Below are 21,519 nucleotides of genomic sequence, written 5' to 3'. Positions count from 1 at the left end.
ATTTATGGAAAAATGAATGAGCTCAAACAACTAACCTACACTGGCTCCCCATAACTTCGATCTAATTACTATGTTGGAGCAATTCATTTGGAATCTGTTTTGCACTGTGAAATATCATGATCTTACATAAGTTCATCTACAGTACTTATCACTATATAAAGGGCCCGTTGTCCTAAGATCCCTTTTAAATCCAAAACTCTATAAACAATCTATGACACCAAACTTTTGCTGTCAATAGAGAAAATGAGAAACAATGAAAATAAGTTGGTCTCTAAGAGGTTACAGAATTGAAGGAGATAGGAGAGAGAAAATCTTATTTGAGAGTACTAGCATTAACAATTCAATTACCCACAGAACAGTTCAAAGGATATTTAATAATCCAAATTTTGTTTTAAAAATCATGTTTGCTATGTATTCTAAAGACCAGGATAACATACACAAATATGTTATCAATTACTAGTCATTAATGCATTATAGTTGACTTCTAGTATTTTTTTACACATTTCTGTCCATCAAAAACATGTATTCTTTTTATAATTAGTACATAAATAAAATTTCTTTTTATGTATCCATATAAGTAAAAAAAAAAATTACATAGCTGTGAAAGGCTGGAGGGCAGAAGGTAAGAGGACTAAGCAGTTACAAAGGGTGGGGGGTGGAGAGATCAAGCAATTAGTTGTAAACTACATCCAATTCCAGAAAATGTCAGCCCTTAATAATTAATGGAAAATTAAGTGTTAAGTTCTATCACTGTGGTGCTCCAATGCTGAGTTATAGTGAGGTTAGAGGTTATTTAAACTAGTTAAAAAGATACTTAAACTAACCAATTGCTACTCCCCTTAAAAAAGTACAGTACCTTAAGTCACCACCTTGTTTCTGAAAGGACTTAAGATGGTGATATTCCTTTAACCCATCTGGTATGGGTTAAGCTGTGTCCCCTTCCGCCCCCATTAAGGTTTACTGAAGTCTTAACTCAGTAGCTTGGAACGGGACCTTATTTAGAAATAGGGTCTTCACAGAAGTAATCAAGTTAAAATGTGGACATTAAGATGAACCCTAATGCAATGAGTGGTGTCCTTATAAAAGGGATGATTTAGACACAGACACAGAGGAAAGACAGTATGAAAAGACACAAGGAAAGACGGCCATCTGCAAGTCAAGGCACACCTGAGGCTATCCGAAGCTGGGAGAGGCCTGGAACAGATCTTTCTCTAGAACAGACATTTTGAGAAAGCATAACCCTGCTAACACCTTGAATTTGAACTTCTGGACTCCAGGACTGTATGACAATAAACCTCCCTTGTTCTGAGCCACCTATTTGGTAGTACTTGTTCCAGAAGCCTTAAGAAACTAACATATCATCCTAAAATCTCCATGCACCTGAACAGCCTCATATTGACTACCTTTTTAAAGAGCTAGCAGTGAATAATTTTGTTTGTAGAAAAAGTATACACTTGACCCTTGAACAATGTGGGGATTAGAAGCACTGAATTCCCCTCACACGGATAAAACCTACATGCAACTTTGACTCCCAAAACCGTTAAGTGCAGTCGTCCCTCAGTATCCACGGGAAACTGGTTTCAGGACCCAGGCTGGACACCAAAATCTGTTCATGCTCACGCCACCGATATGAAGTGGCACAGAACAATGCGTAGTCGGCCCTCCACCCCACAGATTCCCAACCATGGCTGAAAATAGTTTTTAATCCACAATTGGTAGAACTCCCAGATGCAAAACCTGGGAATTGGGAGAGCTGCCTGTGTTTTTATTGAAAAAAAAAAATTGCATATAAGTGGAACAGCATAATTCAAACCTGTGTTGTTCAAGGTAGAACTGTACAGTGAAACTCACTTATAGGCACAACAATATACAACTCATGAAAAGAATTCATACTATTTAGTTTGAATTCCTTTTAGTTTGCTTCCAGTTTTTGTATGACTGTCTTCTATGAGAATGTTTGTAATATATTCTCAGTTGAGACATAACAAATATGAATATAATCATTCTGACTTATGAAGTTAATATTGTACACTATAACTGAAATGTCAAAACAAAAACAATACTTCCAACTAAAAGGTATAGATATTTAACATAAGCTAGAATTTAATGTATGTGGTAAGAACAAAAGACCCACAAAAAGACACATGATAATAAGAAACATCAGAAACAAACAGTAAACCTTGAAAGCAACAAGAAAAACGGGTGATTCATTTACAAGGGACCATAAATAAGACAACTGACATCCTAGCAGAAACAATGGCAGCAAAAAGTGGGGTAAAAGATTCACAGTACTCAAGAGAAAAAAACTGTCAACCAAGGACATTAAATCTATCAAAGCTTTCAGGTTAAATGGGAAATAGAGACAGCCGAAGACTGAAAGAAAAAAAAAACAAAACACCTGACAATTTTTTGCTACCAGACGCATCTTACAAGAAACACTAAAGAAGGTCGTTCAGGCTAAAATCAAGTGACTTCAGGCAATAATTCAAGTCCATGTGAACAACAACAAAAAGACCTATAATGATAATTACTTCCCTACAAGGAATGCTATTCATACTTTTTAAAAATAAACTGTATAACGTAAGCTATAGGTATATAAAGTATCGCTGGACTTATATACAATGTAACATTTATGTAATATGTTTAACAATAACAACACAGAAGAGGTGCATGGGAGCAAAGTTGTAATGGGCTTAGGAATAGAGATGGTAAACTAGTAACTACAATAATGCACTGTTGGGTTTATAACACTAACAGGTGTAATATGTATAAAAATGCCACAAAGTGGGGGAAGCTTGTAGTATTCAAACCTCAAATTCACTTTTATACTCTTAAATGAAAGTGTACAGTTTAGATAAAATGGATACCAGGTCTGTCTGGAAAAAGTCTAGCCATTGTTAATGTAACAAGAATGGTTTGCACAACATGGATGTAACCTGGCAGCCAAGGAGAGCGGACTGGAGTGTGCATGTGTGAACAAAGATAACTTCACTGTACTAGTCACTGGAGGCGGTAAATGCTGGTGAGCGAGCTCGTGTACAGTGTGGCCATCAAATTGAAAATGACTGAGGAGAGCAACGAATCTGCATTAAATTTTGCGATAAGCTTGAACATCCTCCACAGAAACTATTCAGATGATTCAGAAGGTCGGAGTTATGAGCAACTGGTGATTGACAGCTTCATCACAACATGCCCACTCATGCCTCACGTTTCATGCATCTTTTTGGTGAAACATCAAATCACCCAGGTAACTCAGCCCTCCTTCAGCCCAGATTTGGTGCCCTGCGACTTCTGGCTTTTCCCAAAACTAAAATCACTTTGAAAGGGAAGAGATTTCAGACCATCAGTAAGATTCAGGAAAAAATGCCAGGGTGGCTGACAGCAGTTGGGAGAACTATGTGAGGTCCCAATGTGCCTGCTTTGAAGGGGAATTGAGGCATCATTGTCCTGTGTACAATGTTTCTTGTATCTTCTTCAATAAATCTCTCATATGCATATACACATATAAAGGTATATGAAGTAACAGATACAAATATTTTCCAGTCACAAATAAAATAAGTTCTGTAAAATCAATAATACACTACTCCAAAAATGGAAATGGCAAGAAAGATTTCACTTCTATAGCAGCAAGAAGTTGTGCTACAATCCATTAATTGGTACATCTGCATTACAAATCTTGTTAAAATGGGAGGATTCAGACAACCCTTCCCCTTCTACAGACTGGCAAAGCGCATATCCCTGCTTTTCTGACTGCCATTTTCTTTGAATGCCATGAATTTAAGCCTCACTTCCCCAGTAAGACCATATCTTCCTTAAGAAACTGTTCTTGTGCCCACCAGTTCACCTGGCACAGCACTGGACAGATTTACTGGTTCTTCCCTTTTATTTAACTTTCCTACTCTCTTGATTTTCCTCTAGACTCACGAGCAAAAAGTGAAAAATAAAATCCCTAAATGCCCAGGCTTTTTGTTTCAATATATTTCTCTTATGTTTACTGAGATATCAAATCTAATTACGATAGTTATTTAATAATTGGAAATCAAAAATCATTTGATTGCTGGCAATCCTCAAATTAGAGTTTCTTCTAATAATTATCTTTAAGCAAGAAAAAAAATCTATCTCACCTGTAAGAATCTCCCTATCTGTCCACTTATCCCAAGTACCCTGTCCCATCCTTTCTTCCTGAGGAGGCACATTGCCTGTTATTATGTCTTCTCTCTAAATTTACCCAAAGTTGCTATTTTAACAAAACCCAACCATCATTTGAATTCTTATAGATATAAAAGGTTTTAAACTATTCTTAAAGTCTTTAAATATGGTCTACATATTCTCTGTTGAGCAAGGCCATACGGTGTAGGTGCAATCCATTTTCATGACTTCTCATGCGACAAAGTCTAACTTTTACTAACTCATCAAAAGTTGTAAAAGTATTGGTAGCTAACTTTTCCTTAATGCTCTGTTGCATCTTTACATTTCTCCTGCTGAGACTGGTGGCATGCTAACAGTTCTTGAAGTAAAAAAACTCACATTTTGCTACTCCTACACTTAAAACAGATAATAACCACCTCTTAACATCCACCTCGTGCAAAAGGCATAGGTGTACTAATCCACTCAAACTTTTTTCCTATACTCCACCACAGCCCAAAATTCACTGTAAGCAGATCAGGAACCAATTTTAAACACTTACTAGAATGCTGGCTGATTTGTTAAAGTTAAAAATGTGTACACACTGTAACAGAGTGAAATGCTTGGCCTCTCATGTCTTGTTCAAGCCTGCTGTGTGCTTGTATACAGACATGCTAACGTTAGAGGAATTCTGCTTGTAGCTTGAGTTTTTACAAAAACAGCCCCTCCTGGAAGATGCCTCTCCAGAAGATGAGGGAAAATGTAAAAAATAATGACTGTTTATCAAAGATTTGCAGGAGCCTTGTGACCAGACTCAAATCAACTGGAGTCAACAGACTGGAAACAGAAGTTTCAAGGTCTTCCTCAGACCCCTACTGGTAACCAGATGTCTATGGTCCCCAATCACCTCCCATTTCTCCTTCCCATGACAGGAAAGAAGCCTGAACTCTCTACCTACTTTAGGAAGATGGATTTGAGGTGCCACTAGGTCTCCCACCTTCCTGGTTGCCGCTTTCTAGATCAATAAACCTTTCCTTATACCAAACTCTGAGTTTTGGCCATTCGAAGCATCAGGAGGACAAACTCTGGATCGGTAACGCCGCTGTGGTAGCAGAACACTAATGGCCCTCCCCCCACAGTGTGGACACCCTAACCCTCAGAACCTGAGGATATGTGAGGAAACTAATACATGTGTAAGTTTTTGGTTCATTTTAAACATTACAAATAGACATAAATGAACTCTAACAGCCATCAAATTTGAAACTTCACATGACTATATCTGGTAAGTTCATCTCGTTTTCTGAATCATGCTTAAGAATTTGAAGTTGCTTTAAAAACAAGAGTATTAAGTATATGAGTTCAAAATGGAAAATAAAAGAAAACACACTTTGGCCAGCATTAGTGTACTATCAGTCCAGTCTTATTAATTATAATGCAAGAATTTTCATTAGAATCCCATGTTATTTATTCATTTGTCACATCACAAAATTATGCTTAGGTATGAAAAAGTTAAACTTTATGCAAAGCTTAGCCTGACAAAATTTATTATTTTCAGAGTACAATTATAAAAATATTCTGTATTTACATCCATATAGCTTTAAATATGATATAAAGAATAGATCTAGATTCTAATTTTTTTTAGAATATTTCTTTAAAATAAGAAATTTATGAAAGCAGTTAAAACTCTATTCTATGAGTGCGGGCCTGTGAACCAAAGTGTCACTGGTTCGATTCCCAGTCAGGGCACACGCCTGGGTTGCAGGCCAGGTCCTCAGTAGAGGGTGCGCAAGAGACAACCACACATTGACGTTTCACTTCCCCTCTTTCTCCCCTCCCTTCCCCTCTCTTTAAAAATAAAATCTTAAAAAAAAAAAAAGCCCTCTATTCTAAACCTCTAATGAAATGCTGGATCTAGACAATGGTTATCAACAGCTGCTAAAAATCACCAGGCGAGGAGCTGCAGAGGAACCACACAACAGACGACCCGTGCCGCCCACCCTTCAACCCACCAAGCGAAGTTACCATCACAAAATGGGGGACAAAGGTGCCTCCTAACGTAATGTGATTGGAAATCCGTATCACCAACACCCAACCTCCTCACCCGTTCCACCCCTGCCAAAAAACCAAAACATAACAAGGAACCTGGATCAAGCCTCTACCAGCTTACAGGAAACACACAAGACGAATATACGTAAAACAGCATCAGAGGATGTCATCGGCAAAGTGCAGAAAATGGACAAAGCCAAGGGGCAATCTGACTACTTCAACAAGATAAACTGAAAGTTTAAAAAAGGGGTGGGAGACCCATACTTGAGAAATATAACAATCAAATGCAATGTATGAACCTAATCATGTCAAACCATTTGAGACAACTGGGCAATTTCAACAATAATTAGACTGAAGGCATTAAGAAACTGAGGGTGGGGGGCGGCACTCAGGGAGTAACGATACTGTGCTTGTATGGGGGAGAGGGACACTCTACACTCACAGTGGCAGCAGTGTAGCTGGGTGGCACAGAGACCTCCCGCCAGAATCCGAATCTCAAGTCACTGACCACGTAACTGCAGTCTGAAGTAATCTATTTGTCCGTTGGACCACCTCCCAATCCGTGAAACAGACTACTACTGCCCATTTCACAGATTTTACAGTTGCTGTTCAGGAAAAAAATGAATAATAAAATGGTCTGAAATGCAAATGATACTGATGAGGTTTCTTTACAGCAGGTATTGCCACAAAGATATATTCTACGTAAGTTATTTTTACTATTGACTGACCCACAGTAACCATGTTTTCTAGACCTTTAAAAATAAATTTTCTATGAAACCACTTCCTCTGATCCTTTTTCATTTGATGTTTTACACATAAGCTAAAAAAAAAAATTCAGAGCGCCGTAGTTGAAATGCAAAACCTTCGGATTTTACAGATTTTTCTTTCCCTGTCACTGCAATGGAGAGTAAAGAGTGAGTGTTGTTCTATTTACGATCTCCCCCACTTTCCTTTGCCCATGGGATGAATAGTACTTCTTTTGATTAACTCATTTCAGCAAAAATGAGTTCTACAAGCTGTAGCATAATGTGACCATGAACAACACACACACTCTTTTTTAACTACCAGACAACCTTCATAGATTTTTGCCTAAACCAATACAAATCCAATCAATTTAACAAGTTTGAGGACAAAATCACTGAAATGTTAAACTGCATAAGCAATTTTAATCCCTAAATTTTTATCTGTTGTTTCATTCACATTCTCTCCTTCTCTCCAAGCCCTTTCCCCTTCTTCATCTTCCTTCAATTGCTTTTCAAATCCCACCAAGCTCCCACCTCTCTCAAAAGCCTTCTCTTCTCCAGTTGGACCAGGCTTTTCACTCCAAGTGCCAATCGGTCCTCCATCTAAGCATCACTAACACTTAGCTATCAAGTTGGCATCACTCAGTGTTCACCTGGTTATGCACAGTCTGGTCTGCCCAAACAGACCGCAAGTCCTATGAGGATAAAAACTGAAACAACTTTGCATCTCTAGTGTCTAGTACATAACTCTATTTACAGTCGTTGATACTGATTGTGAAAATGGACCTAACTGCCCCATTGGTGTGATGGGATAAACTGTGCCCTCCAACAAAGATATCTTAAGTCCTAACCCACAGAGCTTCACCATTATTTTATTTGGAAACAGAGGCTTTGCAAAGGTAATCAAGTTAAAAGGTCAGGCTGAGCCCAAGGGTCCTTAGCTGTCTTTGCCACATCTACTGCGAGGGTGAGGACCATTCTCTGCGATCAGATTGCAGACATCCAAGAAAATGTGGACATCACTCTGAAGGGACGCACAGTTATTGTGAAGGGGTACCCTGTAGAGGGACTTCAGTCACATCAATGTGGACTCAGTCTCCTTGGAACACAAGAGCGTCTGGGCTGACAAATGGTGGGACAACAGAAAGGCACCGGCCACCGTTCGCACTGTCTGCAGTGAGTACAGAACATGACCAAGCACGTTACCCTAGGCTTCGGCGACAGGATGGGGTCTGGGCACACTCACTTCCCCATCAGTGCCATTACCAGGAGAATGGATCTCCTGCTGAAATCAGAAGTCTCTTGGGCAAAAAATACATCCGCTGGGTTGGGATGAGGTCAGGCACTGCTTTTTCAGTATCTCAAGCCCAGAAAGATGAGTTGATGCTTGAAGGAAACAACACTGAATTTGCATCAAATTCAGCTGCTTTGATTCAGCCAGACACAACAGTTAGGAACAAGGATATCAGAAAATTTTGGATGGTATCTATTTTCTGAAAAAAGAACAGTCCAGCAGGTTGATGAATGAGATCTACTTTGTCCAGCTATAGAAAGAGCAGATGCTGACTGATTCCTCAGACTTATTTGCGATATTTCAGATAATAAAAGCCGTGTATTGATTTGGAGGACAGAAAGGGTCCTCCAAAAAGGAGAAATGTGGGCATGGACACAAGCACGCACAAAGAGAAAACAATGTAAACAGAGACAGGCGCAACAAAGGCAGAAAATGGAGTGATATATCCAAATGCCTAAGACTGCTAGCAAATCACCAGGAGCTAGGCTACAGGCGCCGACCAAAGGAACCAACTTTGCCAACTCCTTGACTTTGGACTTCTGGCCTCCAGAACGATAAGAGACAAAAAGTTAAACCTCACAGATTTTGGTACTTTGTTTTGGCAGTCTTAAGAAACTAATACAATTGATGTTTAAGAAAATAAAAATGTGTAATACAAACAACATTGCATAACCAAACCTTTCCAATATGACAGACACTGGAGATAACGGAGAATGAAAATGAGCACAGTCTGACCTCGAATGAAGCAGTGTAAGGACAACGGAAAACGCCCATTACATGTTAAGTGAAAAGAGTGAGATGCAAATAAATCTCAAGATTTTATTTAGGGGCATGGGGAATGACAAACCCACAATGCCATGTTTTCAATTATGCACAGGAAATGTCTAACCACACACACGCACACACACTCTTACAAGCAATTCATTCTTGAAAATTTTTTGTAGTAGGAAGATTTTTCTTACTTCACATAATTTTGTATTTTTAAAAACTAAATGGTTTATTTCTAACCTTTTTTAAAATGTGGAATTAGAAAGTGTTTCCAAAAGATAATCAGAGGTTGTATCATTCTTTAACAATACACACAGTTAAACCTGGGGATTTAATTCACTTTTAAATTCCTCAATTTGATAGTTCAAAACAATTCATTAATTACTGAACTACGAAGGCACATCTACCACTCCACTTCTAACAGTGACCGTGTCATTGTATTTCAGAGACTGTCTGCCAAAATGACAGAAGGAAAAGATAACATTTTCCCACCATATCATGTCTATAAGGCACACAATTCTAGAGGTTTTGCAAATGTTCCGTCACTGAATTTCATTTCTCCACTGGGCCACACCTATTCAGCCCAGCCTTCTCTTTGTTCCAGCACCACGTAACACTTACAGAGGGCCTTGCTATCTTCAACGTCGACCAAGTATCTGAATTTTCTTTAATAATCCACTCTACGTTTATCATCTTACCTAACTCCAAACCCTTCTACACCTTCATTTTTGAGATTCCAATTTGTGAAGTACTAGCAACAGCACAGAGTAGGCACTCGATCAACGTCAGCTCTCCATGTAAGTTTCTTAGGGAAGCTGAAAATTAGAGAAGTCACATTCAACTGTACACAGTCTGCTAGGATGACCCAGGTCATCATACCAAAAAAGGGCAAAAATATAACAAAGCCAGGCTCTCAGTACTAAAATGGTGTAATAACTACAACTTGGTTCCAGGAGTGAAAAAAGATGGTGGGGAATTAAAGCAATTAATGTCTGGGGTGGAAAAGTGCAACAAGCAGAAAAAAGCTTTAAGGATGCAAGAAAGTAAAAACCAGGCGAAAGTCAGGGCCAAAGAAAGCTAGGAAGGAGCAGTAACCTGAGCGAAGGCAACCACAGAGTCTTTAAAGGGCAAAAGTAATAAAACTACAGACAAAATACGGTGACAGATCACACTTGTATCATTTTAATGTCTTTCAATCAGAAAATGATGCAAACACCTAAGTATGGTTATCAGTATGGTTATCAGGGAAGGCTTGATTTTTATAAGAAACAATCAGACATTGAAAGTTGCTTCCTTTCAGTTTTGCATTTGCAAAGATGATTGTCAACGTCAAGGCAATTGCTTGAAACCAGGCAGGGGAACACATCTCGTCTTGGTTAAGCTGGGCTCCCAGTGAGACAGGTGTAAACCTCCTCAAATTAAAAAAAAAAAAGTGGCTCAGACAAATGAAACTATTTAATACTTGCCAAAGAAACTGCTAAAAAATAAAAAAAGTGAACTCTTTTTAAGAAACACATGCAAATAATGATAACAAAAATAATAAATTTGACTAGCAGGATCAAAGCACAGTATAATTTCGGTTTTGTTTTTGATCAATTATATCTAGTTTTGAGACTTTGACATTTCAAAATTTTCCCAATTTTTGTTCAACTTGAAATAAATAACTCTGAGTACCATCAGTCTGAGAAAATCATTAATGTTATACTCTTAGGTCCATCAAATAATAAACAGTGAAAACGCAATTTCTATTCCTCACCTGTTCCTAGATGAACCAAAGCGCCTTCATTTAATTAAGGCTATGAGTCTGACACCTTCTAAACACTGTATCCTGTTTTACAGAAAGAACACCCTTCCTATACTACACCAAGATCCATCTTCCTCATGCGAACTGCAGTGTACCAACTGCTACCCCCAAGGTACCACCTTAACCATCTGGCATCTATCTTCATAAAGCAAATTAAACCCCACGGAGTCTTTCCAACATCAGGGGAAAAAACAAAGTGAAACAAAATTCTAGGAAAAAAAGATAATAATTTCTTCAAAGATATAATGGCTAGATTTTTTTAGACTGAGATATGCACATACAAAGCAGAACAAATGCTTTTGTCTGCAGGATCTCGTATTATAAACATATTCTGCGTTCCAAAGAACAAAAATCTTTTATTTTTTCCTTGCCCCTAGGACTGACTTCACTGCTTACTTCACGCCCAGATGATTCTCATTTGAAAGAATTACAAACGTTCTCCAAGTAGACCAATACCACAGAAATTAACACCATTTACTCATTATAATTTTAGACCTTTAAAAAAAGTTACTAAAAGGGAATTACAGGAAGTTTGCTGACATCAGTGCTCCCTCACAGCACAATTTACCGAAGAATTTCATGTCAATAAGAGAACCAAACCCATAGTTATATTAGGAAAAAAAGTTCCATAAACCATAAATTTGTAACACATTAGATTTTTTTTTAAGAGTAACCTAAAACTTTGTTTCATTGATTAGCTGAGCATCCTAAGACCAGGATCACTAAAATACTCACTTGTAAACCTTGAAATGTCTACACTTTGTCAAAGGTAACTTGTGAGTTTTTTCCTACTGAAGAAAAGGCACTCTTCACACAAAAAAAGGATAGAAGGTACAATCAAGTGTACCTTCTATCCTCTCCTAATGAGTCCTACCAAATAATAATTGTGTAAGAATGGCTTTAATTTATATGTACAGTCCACATGCCTTTCACATGTATCCTCTCATTTCATCTAATGGAGAAATTATTACTTCATTTCACAGTAGAAATCAGGTACCTGCTTTATCCAAAAACAAGTAATCGGTAGGTGAAGTGGAACTCAAAGCCATACAGAAAGCTTAAAAGTTAGAAACAAAAAAATGTCCAAATTGTTGTTTAAAATGGAAGGAAAAACAATTTTGTCTCAAACATAAAAGCTGCAATACATTGGCTTGTAGATGTCATCATGAATTTGGGAGTAAAGAAATCTGTACCTCATCCCTGGTAGATGTGGGGGATGACCTGAAGCTTTTCCCCCCCAAATCTGTGAAAGTGAGGCTAATATTACCTGAGCCCTTCCAGTTCTCAATGGATCAGAGAGGTGATACACATGAGAAAAAGAGCATGAGACTAATGAAAAAGGACTAAATGACTTTGAAATATCTCAAACAGCAATCTATATATGTACTTTCAGTTTTCTCAGGTGTGATACCAGTATTGTGTTATTGTTATATAGTGTCCTTTTATTTTAGGCAGGTTACTTGTTAAGCAATATTTCATTTTTTATCCAATCTGATAGTTCCATTAATACAATGCAGATAAATTTGATCCACTTAGAGTGATTGTAATTAATGAAATACAGCTTATTTATTCCACTTTATTTTGGTTTTCTATTTATCCTTTCCTTTTTCATCTTGCTTTTCCAATTTTCCTGTCCTAAGAGTCTGAATGATACAGATTAAGTTTCTGCTGGTTTGGAAGCAAAAATAATCATTTATTGTGTAGGTATAAATTTACCCTTAATTTTTAACATGTATGTATAATGTCAAATTTTCTAATATTAGGGTTTTGGGGAGACAAGGCCTTTAACAGGTTTTAACTACCCACTGAATACTCCCTCTACCCCACCCCATCTTGTTATTGTCATCACTTTATCTTTTAAAAAAAAAAATACAAGCAACTTTTTAACCATCAATGTAAAGAAATTTACCAACATATTTTTAGCAATTCATTATTTCTTTATCCCCACAACTTTCTTTGAACTTACATTTTCTACAGCTAAATACCTATGTTATTGATATGTTGATGAGAGTCAATAGTTTGTAAACTTTCCTGGGACTTCTTCCTCTGGCCCCATCCTCTTCTGCAGCCTATTTCTCCCAAGATGCCTTCCATGGTAAACCAGCTACAGAACCTAAAATAACACAGGATCCCACAATTCTACATCTTTGCTCATATTTGGAATTCCATCTCTTCCTGTCTATACAATAGATAACTTCATTTCACAAGTTTAAATCTCTTTTATGTAGTTTTTTTCCTGGAAACCCTTTTCATTCTCCCAGAGAAATAACCACTTTCTCTTTCACATACACTTCTTTCTTACACCAACAGGAAGAAAGCGCTCTCATCACACTCGTTTGTCTCTTGTCTATCCTCCTTCCCAACCTTTTTCTCAGCATGTAGAGCTCACAGGAATATACAGGTAAGACTCTTCACACCTGGATGTGACTGGTCAGGGTCTCTGGTCAACCCAGATACACCCTGGCTGCCTAGGGGCCAAGAGGATTGGATTACATTCTCAGCACAACTATATCCCATACAGGTCACGCAAAACAGGGAGCTCTGTAACACCAGAGCTTATCACAGTCATCTCTGTATTCTCAGAGGCCACACACACCCTAATATAATGTAGGGCTCCATTAATACTTCCAGAAAGTACTTACTGCAGAAAAGGCACTCTTCACACAAAAAGTCACTATTAGCTTAAAAAAAAAATTCATGCCTGTCATCTCATGAAAAAAAGTTATTCACTATGAGGCAGAAGGCTCATTAGGGCACAAAAATAAAACCCAAGGCAATAATACTCAGACACCACTAAAAATACTATGACTGAAGCTAATATTCACGAGTAGGAAATGTACGGAGGGTTCCTGGACCTAGGAAGCATTTCAATAAGAACATCTGTCAGTTATCACTGAAATAAACATCACTTCTTATTTTAAGCTGCAAATTCATTTTTATCAGCTTGCAGCTTTAGACATGTGAATTACTACAGAGATCCTAAGCAAGCTTATACATCACTCTAGTCACCAAACAGTTTTTAGAAAAAGCTAATGGTCTTTCTCATAGAGAAGTAACAGAAAAACATAGCCAGTGACCATACAGAATTATAAGGAGCTACAGAACCTCACTCAACCATGTTCTTTATTAAATATTTTGTACTTTACACTATCACAAAATTCTTGACTGGAGTACTTTTGTGAAAGCAATCAAAGATTTAATAGTTTTTCTTCCAAAATAAATTATGTATATAAACTCTCTCATCTCCTTATAATACAAATTTTCTGCCTAAGATTTTAAATGATCACATCTTATACATAGGTATTTTCAACAATACCGGGTCTGACTGAGTTTTCAATTCAGCAGCCCATAACTCTTCATATCTAGCATTTACCCTTTTCTTCCAATACCTTAAAGTACATTGCAGATACTTACAGAACCCTCTTCCAGCCCATGAGATGGGGAGAGAACAGGTTTTAGACAAAATGTCTAAAAGAAAGTTGGGTAACTACACTGTAGGTCAACAAGAGTAAAGGATAGAGGCAAAAGGGAATTAAGTGCGATAGTATGGCCCCAGTAAACAAGAGGAAAATCTGAAAGGAAATAAGGCCTGAAGCTGACTTTTAACACGCATATACCTCGTTCTAACACAGTAAGTTGCTGTGCTTTACTAAAACAAATAGTCAGATTTTATTTTAAAAGCAGCATTCCTAACTGAACCTAAACTTGTAAGACATGTTTAAGAGTATCACAAGTTACACCACTTTTACTCCCTGACACAAGGAATGACGTGTCTTCCTACAAACTATTCAAAACAGAAAACACAATCTACATTCACAATTTATATTGCAATCTAATCCATTTAATTCAGAGTATATTTGTGTTTTCTCAGAGGTATATACTACTATTAGTTTCTTATAATGTAAATGAACTGAAATAAACTGCATTTCATAATAAACAAATTTCAATTTTGGTTACTAGTATTTATTGAGCTAACACTAATTAGTAGTGCCAATGAGTCCTTACCGCATTGAGGGGAGCGAATCACTTTAGAATAATAATAATATTAATAACAGTAACAACCACCACCACCACCAACCACTGCTACAGAGTGATTACCATGGACCAGGGACCACTCTGCAACCCTCTGCACCAGATATTATATTACCCCCATTTTACAGACAAGAAACCATGACACAGAGAAGTAACTTGTCCGAGATCATACGCAAAAAAATTCACGCCTGTCATCTCATGAAAAAAAGTTATTCACTATGAGGCAGAAGGCTTATTAGGGCACAAAAATAAAACCCAAGGCAAGAATACTCAGACACCATTAAAAATACTATGACTGAAGCTAATATTCACAAGTAGGAAATGTACGGAGGGTTCCTGGACCTAGGAGGCATTTCAATAATACAGAGAAGGTCTAATACAGAGAAGTAACTCGTCCAAGATCATACAGCCAGGGAGATGTGGAATGTAAAAAGGACACCAATTCAAATATTTTTGTTAATGGTACTGGAAAAGAAAGAAGTGTCAAAAATGAGTAAATAGCTCTGTGACTTTAGCCTGTTAATGAATAAAATGATGGTATCACTAACCTCCACTGAATACTTTTAAAGGAAAAAAAATATATTTACTTTCGACTGTAACTTTCCATAAATTCAGTCACACTAAAAAGAAAACTGGGAAAGCAGGCATAATTCACACTTAAGTACGTCTGACTCCATGCTCCTTATATTACCTAAAACATGATCAGAATTCCCAAATCATGATGGTATCAACAACCATCAATAAGCTCACAGTAAACTCTCAAAGGATCATAGAATATTGAGTTTTAGATGGAGAAGGAAACAAACATGTAACAAATATTGACTAAACAGTGTCTTGTCCAACCCTTTCATCTTACAAGTTAAAAAAATCAGCTCAAATTTTATGAGACTTTCCCATATAGATCTGAAAGTCAAAACCTGGACTAGAATTTATCTTCTGGTCCAACTGCTCTTTTTAACAAACCAAGCTATAGGATACATGAAATACCACATAAAGTTTTTGAAACTGAGCTACTAAAAGAGCAATAAAAACCAAATTAAATTATTTAAATCTGAAAAATGAAGATCTCTGAAGAGGAATTAATACTAAGTAAACAAATGCTTCAATAATCTCCCGAGACAGTAAAAGTGTCAGGAGAGCTAGAATAAATATGACTTTAAGGAAGAAAGACTGGTAAGTGACGAAAAGGAGGTGGGCTCAGTCTCTGGGGGATCGGTCAAAAGCCTAGAATTAAACGAAACAACAACACACGTTGCGATGAAGTCTGACTGAAACTGGCCGCACGGTGCAAGGTAGAGTACATGATTAACTTGCTTTGAAATCTGTTATAAAAAGATTAGCCAGTGGTGGAAGGAGAAAACACCAGCAGGTAAGCAAGGCCACATAATATAAAGTAATACCAGAGTATTTATACATTGCACACAACTGAACATGGTATTTAAAACTAAACCTTTTAAGCATATTAGAAGTTTCAAATGCCAATGGTCTTACCTTTATTTGCAATAGTGAGTAAATTTAGATTAGAATAAACCCACCACCTCATAAAATCCCATTTCTACTGCCTGTGTAACTTTATCCTCTAGAAATCATGCGCTAACTTGTCAAGGACTCGGGAGCCTACCACCGTGCCTTACTGGGCCAACAACCTTGCTGTAACACTTTATAACATTCAACTCCCCATGCTAATGCTGAGTTTGTACAAATTTTAAAACTAACAAGACAATCATTTCTGGGGGAAGCTAAACAGCAAAATTTTATCTAGGGTGTAAGCACAATGAAGTTTCTTTTGAAAAGACAAACTATACTCTGAGAGATCAAATATTTTCTTTTTGCTTAAGAACTTCCCAACTCTTTAACAGATTTTCTAAATTTTCTATTAAAATGTATATTTTTAATGTCCAACATGTATTTAACCAAATTCAAAAGATCACAGGCTTAAATAAAATTTTAATATTATTTACGCTAAATGTTCTCTCCACTAAGCCTCCTCTAATACATGCTCAAACATTCCTTATCAGTCAGTATTTAACCAACATTTACATATGATAGAAGACTCCTTATTTTTGAGTCTTAAGTTAACATTTACAGTAAAAACAGCAAAAATCAGTGAAACAAATGGCAACTCTGTTCCTATCATTGAAGCACTATGTTACCAATAAAATATTAATAAAAATTAAATATTTTACTAACAAAAATTCATCTATCCTATTTCTTGAGACAGCACAAGGCATTTTATTATCTAATACAACACTCTGACTACTGCAAAGTAGACTATCAAACCATCCCCCGGAACAAAAGGTTTCTTCTCCGTTTACTTTCTTTCTGGACACTTTAACCGCACACACATCTTATCCTTACTGAGTGAGAATGAAAAGAGGACAAATAGCCAGCTTCACTTGTGGCTTTCCTTCCATAAGCAGTTCAAAGTTTACCGTGGCAGGGTGCTGTGCTAGATACAGCATTGTGCAAGGGTCTAACCTGTTAGATCCACTTGGCAGGTAACTTACGGCGTCGGCCTCACTGACACCGTGTTCTAACAAATCTATGGCACCCAGATGACCAAAGGTAGGCAAGTAGCCAGGCCAGTGCCACCCCATGATCTACCTACCATCCCAGGCAAACAGCTTCTCCCTTATCCAGTCCCCTCCCCAACAACCCTTCCCAACCAGGACTCCTACAAGCCACACAGGAAGAAACTATGAATGATCACAATGGGAGCTGGCTAACACTCCCGGAGCCCCTACCACAGTAGTGCCTGCCTGCATGTGACGGCCAAGATGCACACTACCTCTCTCCAGTCCCAGGTCCCCCAAAATGGCTCTATAACTTACATCTCCATTTCAAAACACAGGCTTCTCAATATGTTTTTGGCCACTTTTTCCCTATTTTACCACTATTAAGCATAATATTAAGTATTGGGTAGCTACTCTGTGCCAGGCCCTGAAGTCTGAAGCTACTTCAGAGGCAAAACAAACACCATATGATACTGAAAATGTATTTTTTCCTGTAAAAATAAGAAGTGGCACTTCTAGAGATACCTTTGCAAATTTATTCTGTGAAATTTAAACATAATCTCTCATTTGGGTCAGGCTAACTTAAACTTTACTAATTTTCGCATGTAAGCGAAACAATAGTGATCTAGAATAAGATCTATCTCAAAGATCTGCTTTTAACAGTTATTTACACCAATTAAGGTATTGTCGATTTGCCCAGGTACCTTATGTTGACAAATGAAAAAATTACATAAATTTCATTATTTACAAAGTAAAATCCAACTCATCATAAATGTTCCCACAACTGCTGATTCTCTGAGAATCATCACGCTCTTTAGGTGCAGCCCCTCTTCTCTCCAAGACACCACACAAACCTCCAACCTCATCCATGTTTAACCCAACTGTTCTACTGTAATGTAGAAGTTAGTGTTCCACCAAAGGGCAGAAATAAATGACAGTCCCTCAACCTGTACCTTCACAATCTAAAAAGCGGATAAGAAGAAAACGCACTACACGGTACATGTGATAGGTGCTACTGAGATTACAAAAATGCAGTGAAATTATCTGAGGTGGATGGAGGATGGGGATGGACAGGGTTAGGATTATTCAAGCAAGGCTACCTGCTTGACAGACAGGTAGGAACTCGCTAGACAAGGTGGGAGGAGGAGTGTTCAAAGCCTAGAAAACAAGCATCTAGAAAGGCACAGAGGTAAATATCTTTGCTTTTCTTGATTGTTAATTTTGTAATTCTCAGAAGATAGGTTTTCTTTAAAGGATAAAATTGCAGGTTACTTTGAGATAGTTAGCATTACGTTGGAAGCACATCATAATTTATTCAAATATAAATATAGACACAATTTTAACACTACTTTTAGAACAATCTCATTTGACCAACCACTGGTGTTTCTGTATTTACCAACAATACACTCACACACAACCCACATGCAATTAATGCCCCAGAGTGGAAGCCCTAGGCAAGAGCTTTGGAGTCTAACGTTCTTGAGATCAGAATCCCACTTACTCATGTTTGACTTGGCAAATCTCAGTGCCTCATGTTCCTAATCCTGTTATAGCGTATTTTATATTAACGTGTTCATTTGAATATTGTTTGTCTCCTTCAACTACAATGTAAACACCATGACAGCAGGGACTGTCTTGACCACTGCTGTATCCTCAGCACTCAGCGCAGTCTCTAGCCCTTAATAGGTGCCAAATGTATACCTGATATACCTGAATGAATGACTAGTTACAGTAACACATCACTTGTGTAGACTTTGACAATGAACTATGACCCAACAATCTGTGTAGCTCAGCACTCTTGCAAGATTATCACTTTCAAAGACTTAAATATCAGATTCCTTTCGAAATAGAATAATTAGAATATCTAAAAATAATCCAAATGATCCTCAGAAATTTTAATATAGTTCCTTCAATATCAACGCTTCCAAAAATGTTAATTGTGAGGGAAAAAAACAAACATCTATTTGGGGAAATAAATTCTCCAATGATTCATTATTCAATATGACTTCTTTAATCCTGTAGATCAGCGATTTTCAACCAGTGTGCCATGGCACACCACTGTGCCACAAGAATATTTAAAGCAATACCTAACTGTTTAGTCAGGGGCACTGACCTCTTTTCCCTTAGATTGTCAAATTTAAAAAATGACAGCAGCCAACACAACAATAGCTTTCTGGTGTGAGTCAAAATTATACCTATTTTTGGTCATATCGGCAAAAACTACATTTTTTGGTGTGCCATGGAATTTTAGTAATTAGTTTGTGTGTGCCATGAGATGAAAAAGGTCAAAAATCGCTGCTGTAGACTTTAATCCCACTTGATTTCAGCCATGTTTTTAGTACTGTTCATCAGCATGCAGTATAGAATCTGCTTCTAAAGCATCTTGCGGATCTGATTTACCACTCCTTTTTTAAAAAGTATAAAAAATATACTACCCTTAAATCGAAGATTGCTCTAAAAAAAAAAGGTTAGTAAGACAAAACAGAAGAAAAGATTTTCAAAGTTTTTAAAAACATAAATCACTGGGTCCACAGTGCAAAGAATAACTTTTTTCTGTGATGGCCCATAATTATTATCCTCAGATGTAAGCTCATAAAATGCTAATGAAAAGAATCTGCCACATCGTGTGGAAAACTGGTCCTCCTGGCCAGGCACAAATCACCAAGATTTACACGCGCCCACGTTTTGCTTCATTCTGTACTTTTCAACAGGTATTAGCACTCTGCCCTTAAAGTCTATTTAGAAACCCCAATAAAACACAGACCATAACCCTTGCAGTCAGTCGCTGCACAAAAATACTTCAAGCCACACACAGATGTGCCTAGTATACTCAAGTAAACAAGTAACAGGGAAGCTTAAGCTGTTTGCAACACTAACGTGGATTCCCAAAGACAAGACTGCCACCTGGACACGTGGTTGGAAAAGAAGAGCTCGTTTTTCTCAGAAAGAGTAGAAATGGGGAAAATTTCCACCGCACTTATTTAAAGTTTCCATCTTCACACACACCCCTTTCTCCTAAGCAGCGGGTAAGGAACTCGGCCTCGCCAAAGGAGCACAGAGGGAATCTGCACTAGACTTGCGTCCTCTCTGGGGCAGGAATGAGACCCTGACTTTCTGCCGTCGGACCCCCACCGCACCCCAGAGCCACCTCCTGGCTCCGCACACCGCCAGACGGAAACGGAGCGCGCCGCCCCATGTCCTTCCACCTCCAACTCGGCCGGAGCTACGCTCCAGCCCGCGCAACCACAGCTCGGGTGCGCCCCGCAGCTCAGCCCGGCGCCGCGATAAGACTTCAGCTACTGCTGAAGAGCCCGAGTCGCCGAACAACCGGGGCCCGCAGCCAGCCATAACCCGCACGGGAGCCCCCTCGGTGGCCACCCTCGCGCCCTCCCTGATCGCCAGCCGCCTCCCCGTCCCCGGGGGCCGCTGATCGCCGTGCCCTCAGCCCGCAGCGGTCCAACCGCCGCCGCCCAGGCCGCACCGACGGCCAGAGTGAGGGACAGGGACCGCTGTCGGTCAGCCGGCCGCCCGCCCCAGGGGTTCCGGGCCGCCCCGGCCGTCCTCCCGCCGCACCTACCATGGTACAGATGGAGGCGAATTTGGAGACTGTCATTAGGATTTCCATCCGCCCAGCGCCATCTTCCACCCAATCACAGCGGCAGCGGCGGCGGGCGGGGTAGAAAGGGAGCCGGGCGCCCGCTCACACGGCAGCCCGCGGGCGGAACCCGAGTCGCCAAGGACCCACGCACCGAGGCTGTTCTGCCGCCGCTGCCGTCGTCGCCGCTGGCGCTCCGGCACTCCCAGCCTCGGGTCCCAGCCCCCGCCTGCTGGCCGCCCGCCCGCCTCCGGCTCCTCCCCGGCGCAGGGCGCAGCCGCTGCCTCGGGGCCCGCGCCTGCCCGCGAAGCGGTCCGCCACACACCCCGCCCAGCGCGCTGGGGAGCGGGCTCCGCCGAGGCCCTAATGCCCGGCCGGCCCGGCAGCCTCGCGGCCCAGCGGCGCTCCCCGCCCACTCGCCGCGCGCCCGGACCGCCCCGCGCGCAGCCCCGCCCACTCCCCCCTCCCCCCGCGCACGCCTCTCCCTCCTGGTGCGCGCCTGCCCCGGAACTCGCGAGCGAGCCCCGCCTGACGCTCTGCCAGGCACCGCCTCCTGGTGGCGTCCCTCGCGGTCCTAGAGCGTGCGTTCCAGTCGGATC

The 21,519-nt window shown here is 39.5% G+C and overlaps 1 protein-coding gene across 2 annotated transcripts in view; it reads right to left on the bottom strand.

The window, feature by feature from the left end:
* The window catches only part of USP12 (ubiquitin specific peptidase 12), an 84,487-nt gene extending 63,191 nt beyond the window's left edge, over nt 1-21,296 (bottom strand). The window contains exon 1 of one of the 2 annotated variants that reach the window (XM_024580752.3): nt 20,903-21,296. In XM_024580752.3, coding sequence (XP_024436520.1) covers nt 20,903-20,950 — 48 coding nt within the window. In that variant the 5' untranslated portion in view covers nt 20,951-21,296. The remainder of the gene's footprint in view (nt 1-20,902) is intronic. The other variant, XM_045188085.2, reaches the window with a different exon arrangement.
* Nucleotides 21,297-21,519: the final 223 nt, after the last annotated feature.

This window comes from Desmodus rotundus, chromosome 3 (genome assembly GCF_022682495.2).
Source record: "Desmodus rotundus isolate HL8 chromosome 3, HLdesRot8A.1, whole genome shotgun sequence".
NCBI classification, from domain to species: domain Eukaryota; kingdom Metazoa; phylum Chordata; class Mammalia; order Chiroptera; family Phyllostomidae; genus Desmodus; species Desmodus rotundus.
This window is presented reverse-complemented; position numbering and strand designations above follow the sequence as displayed.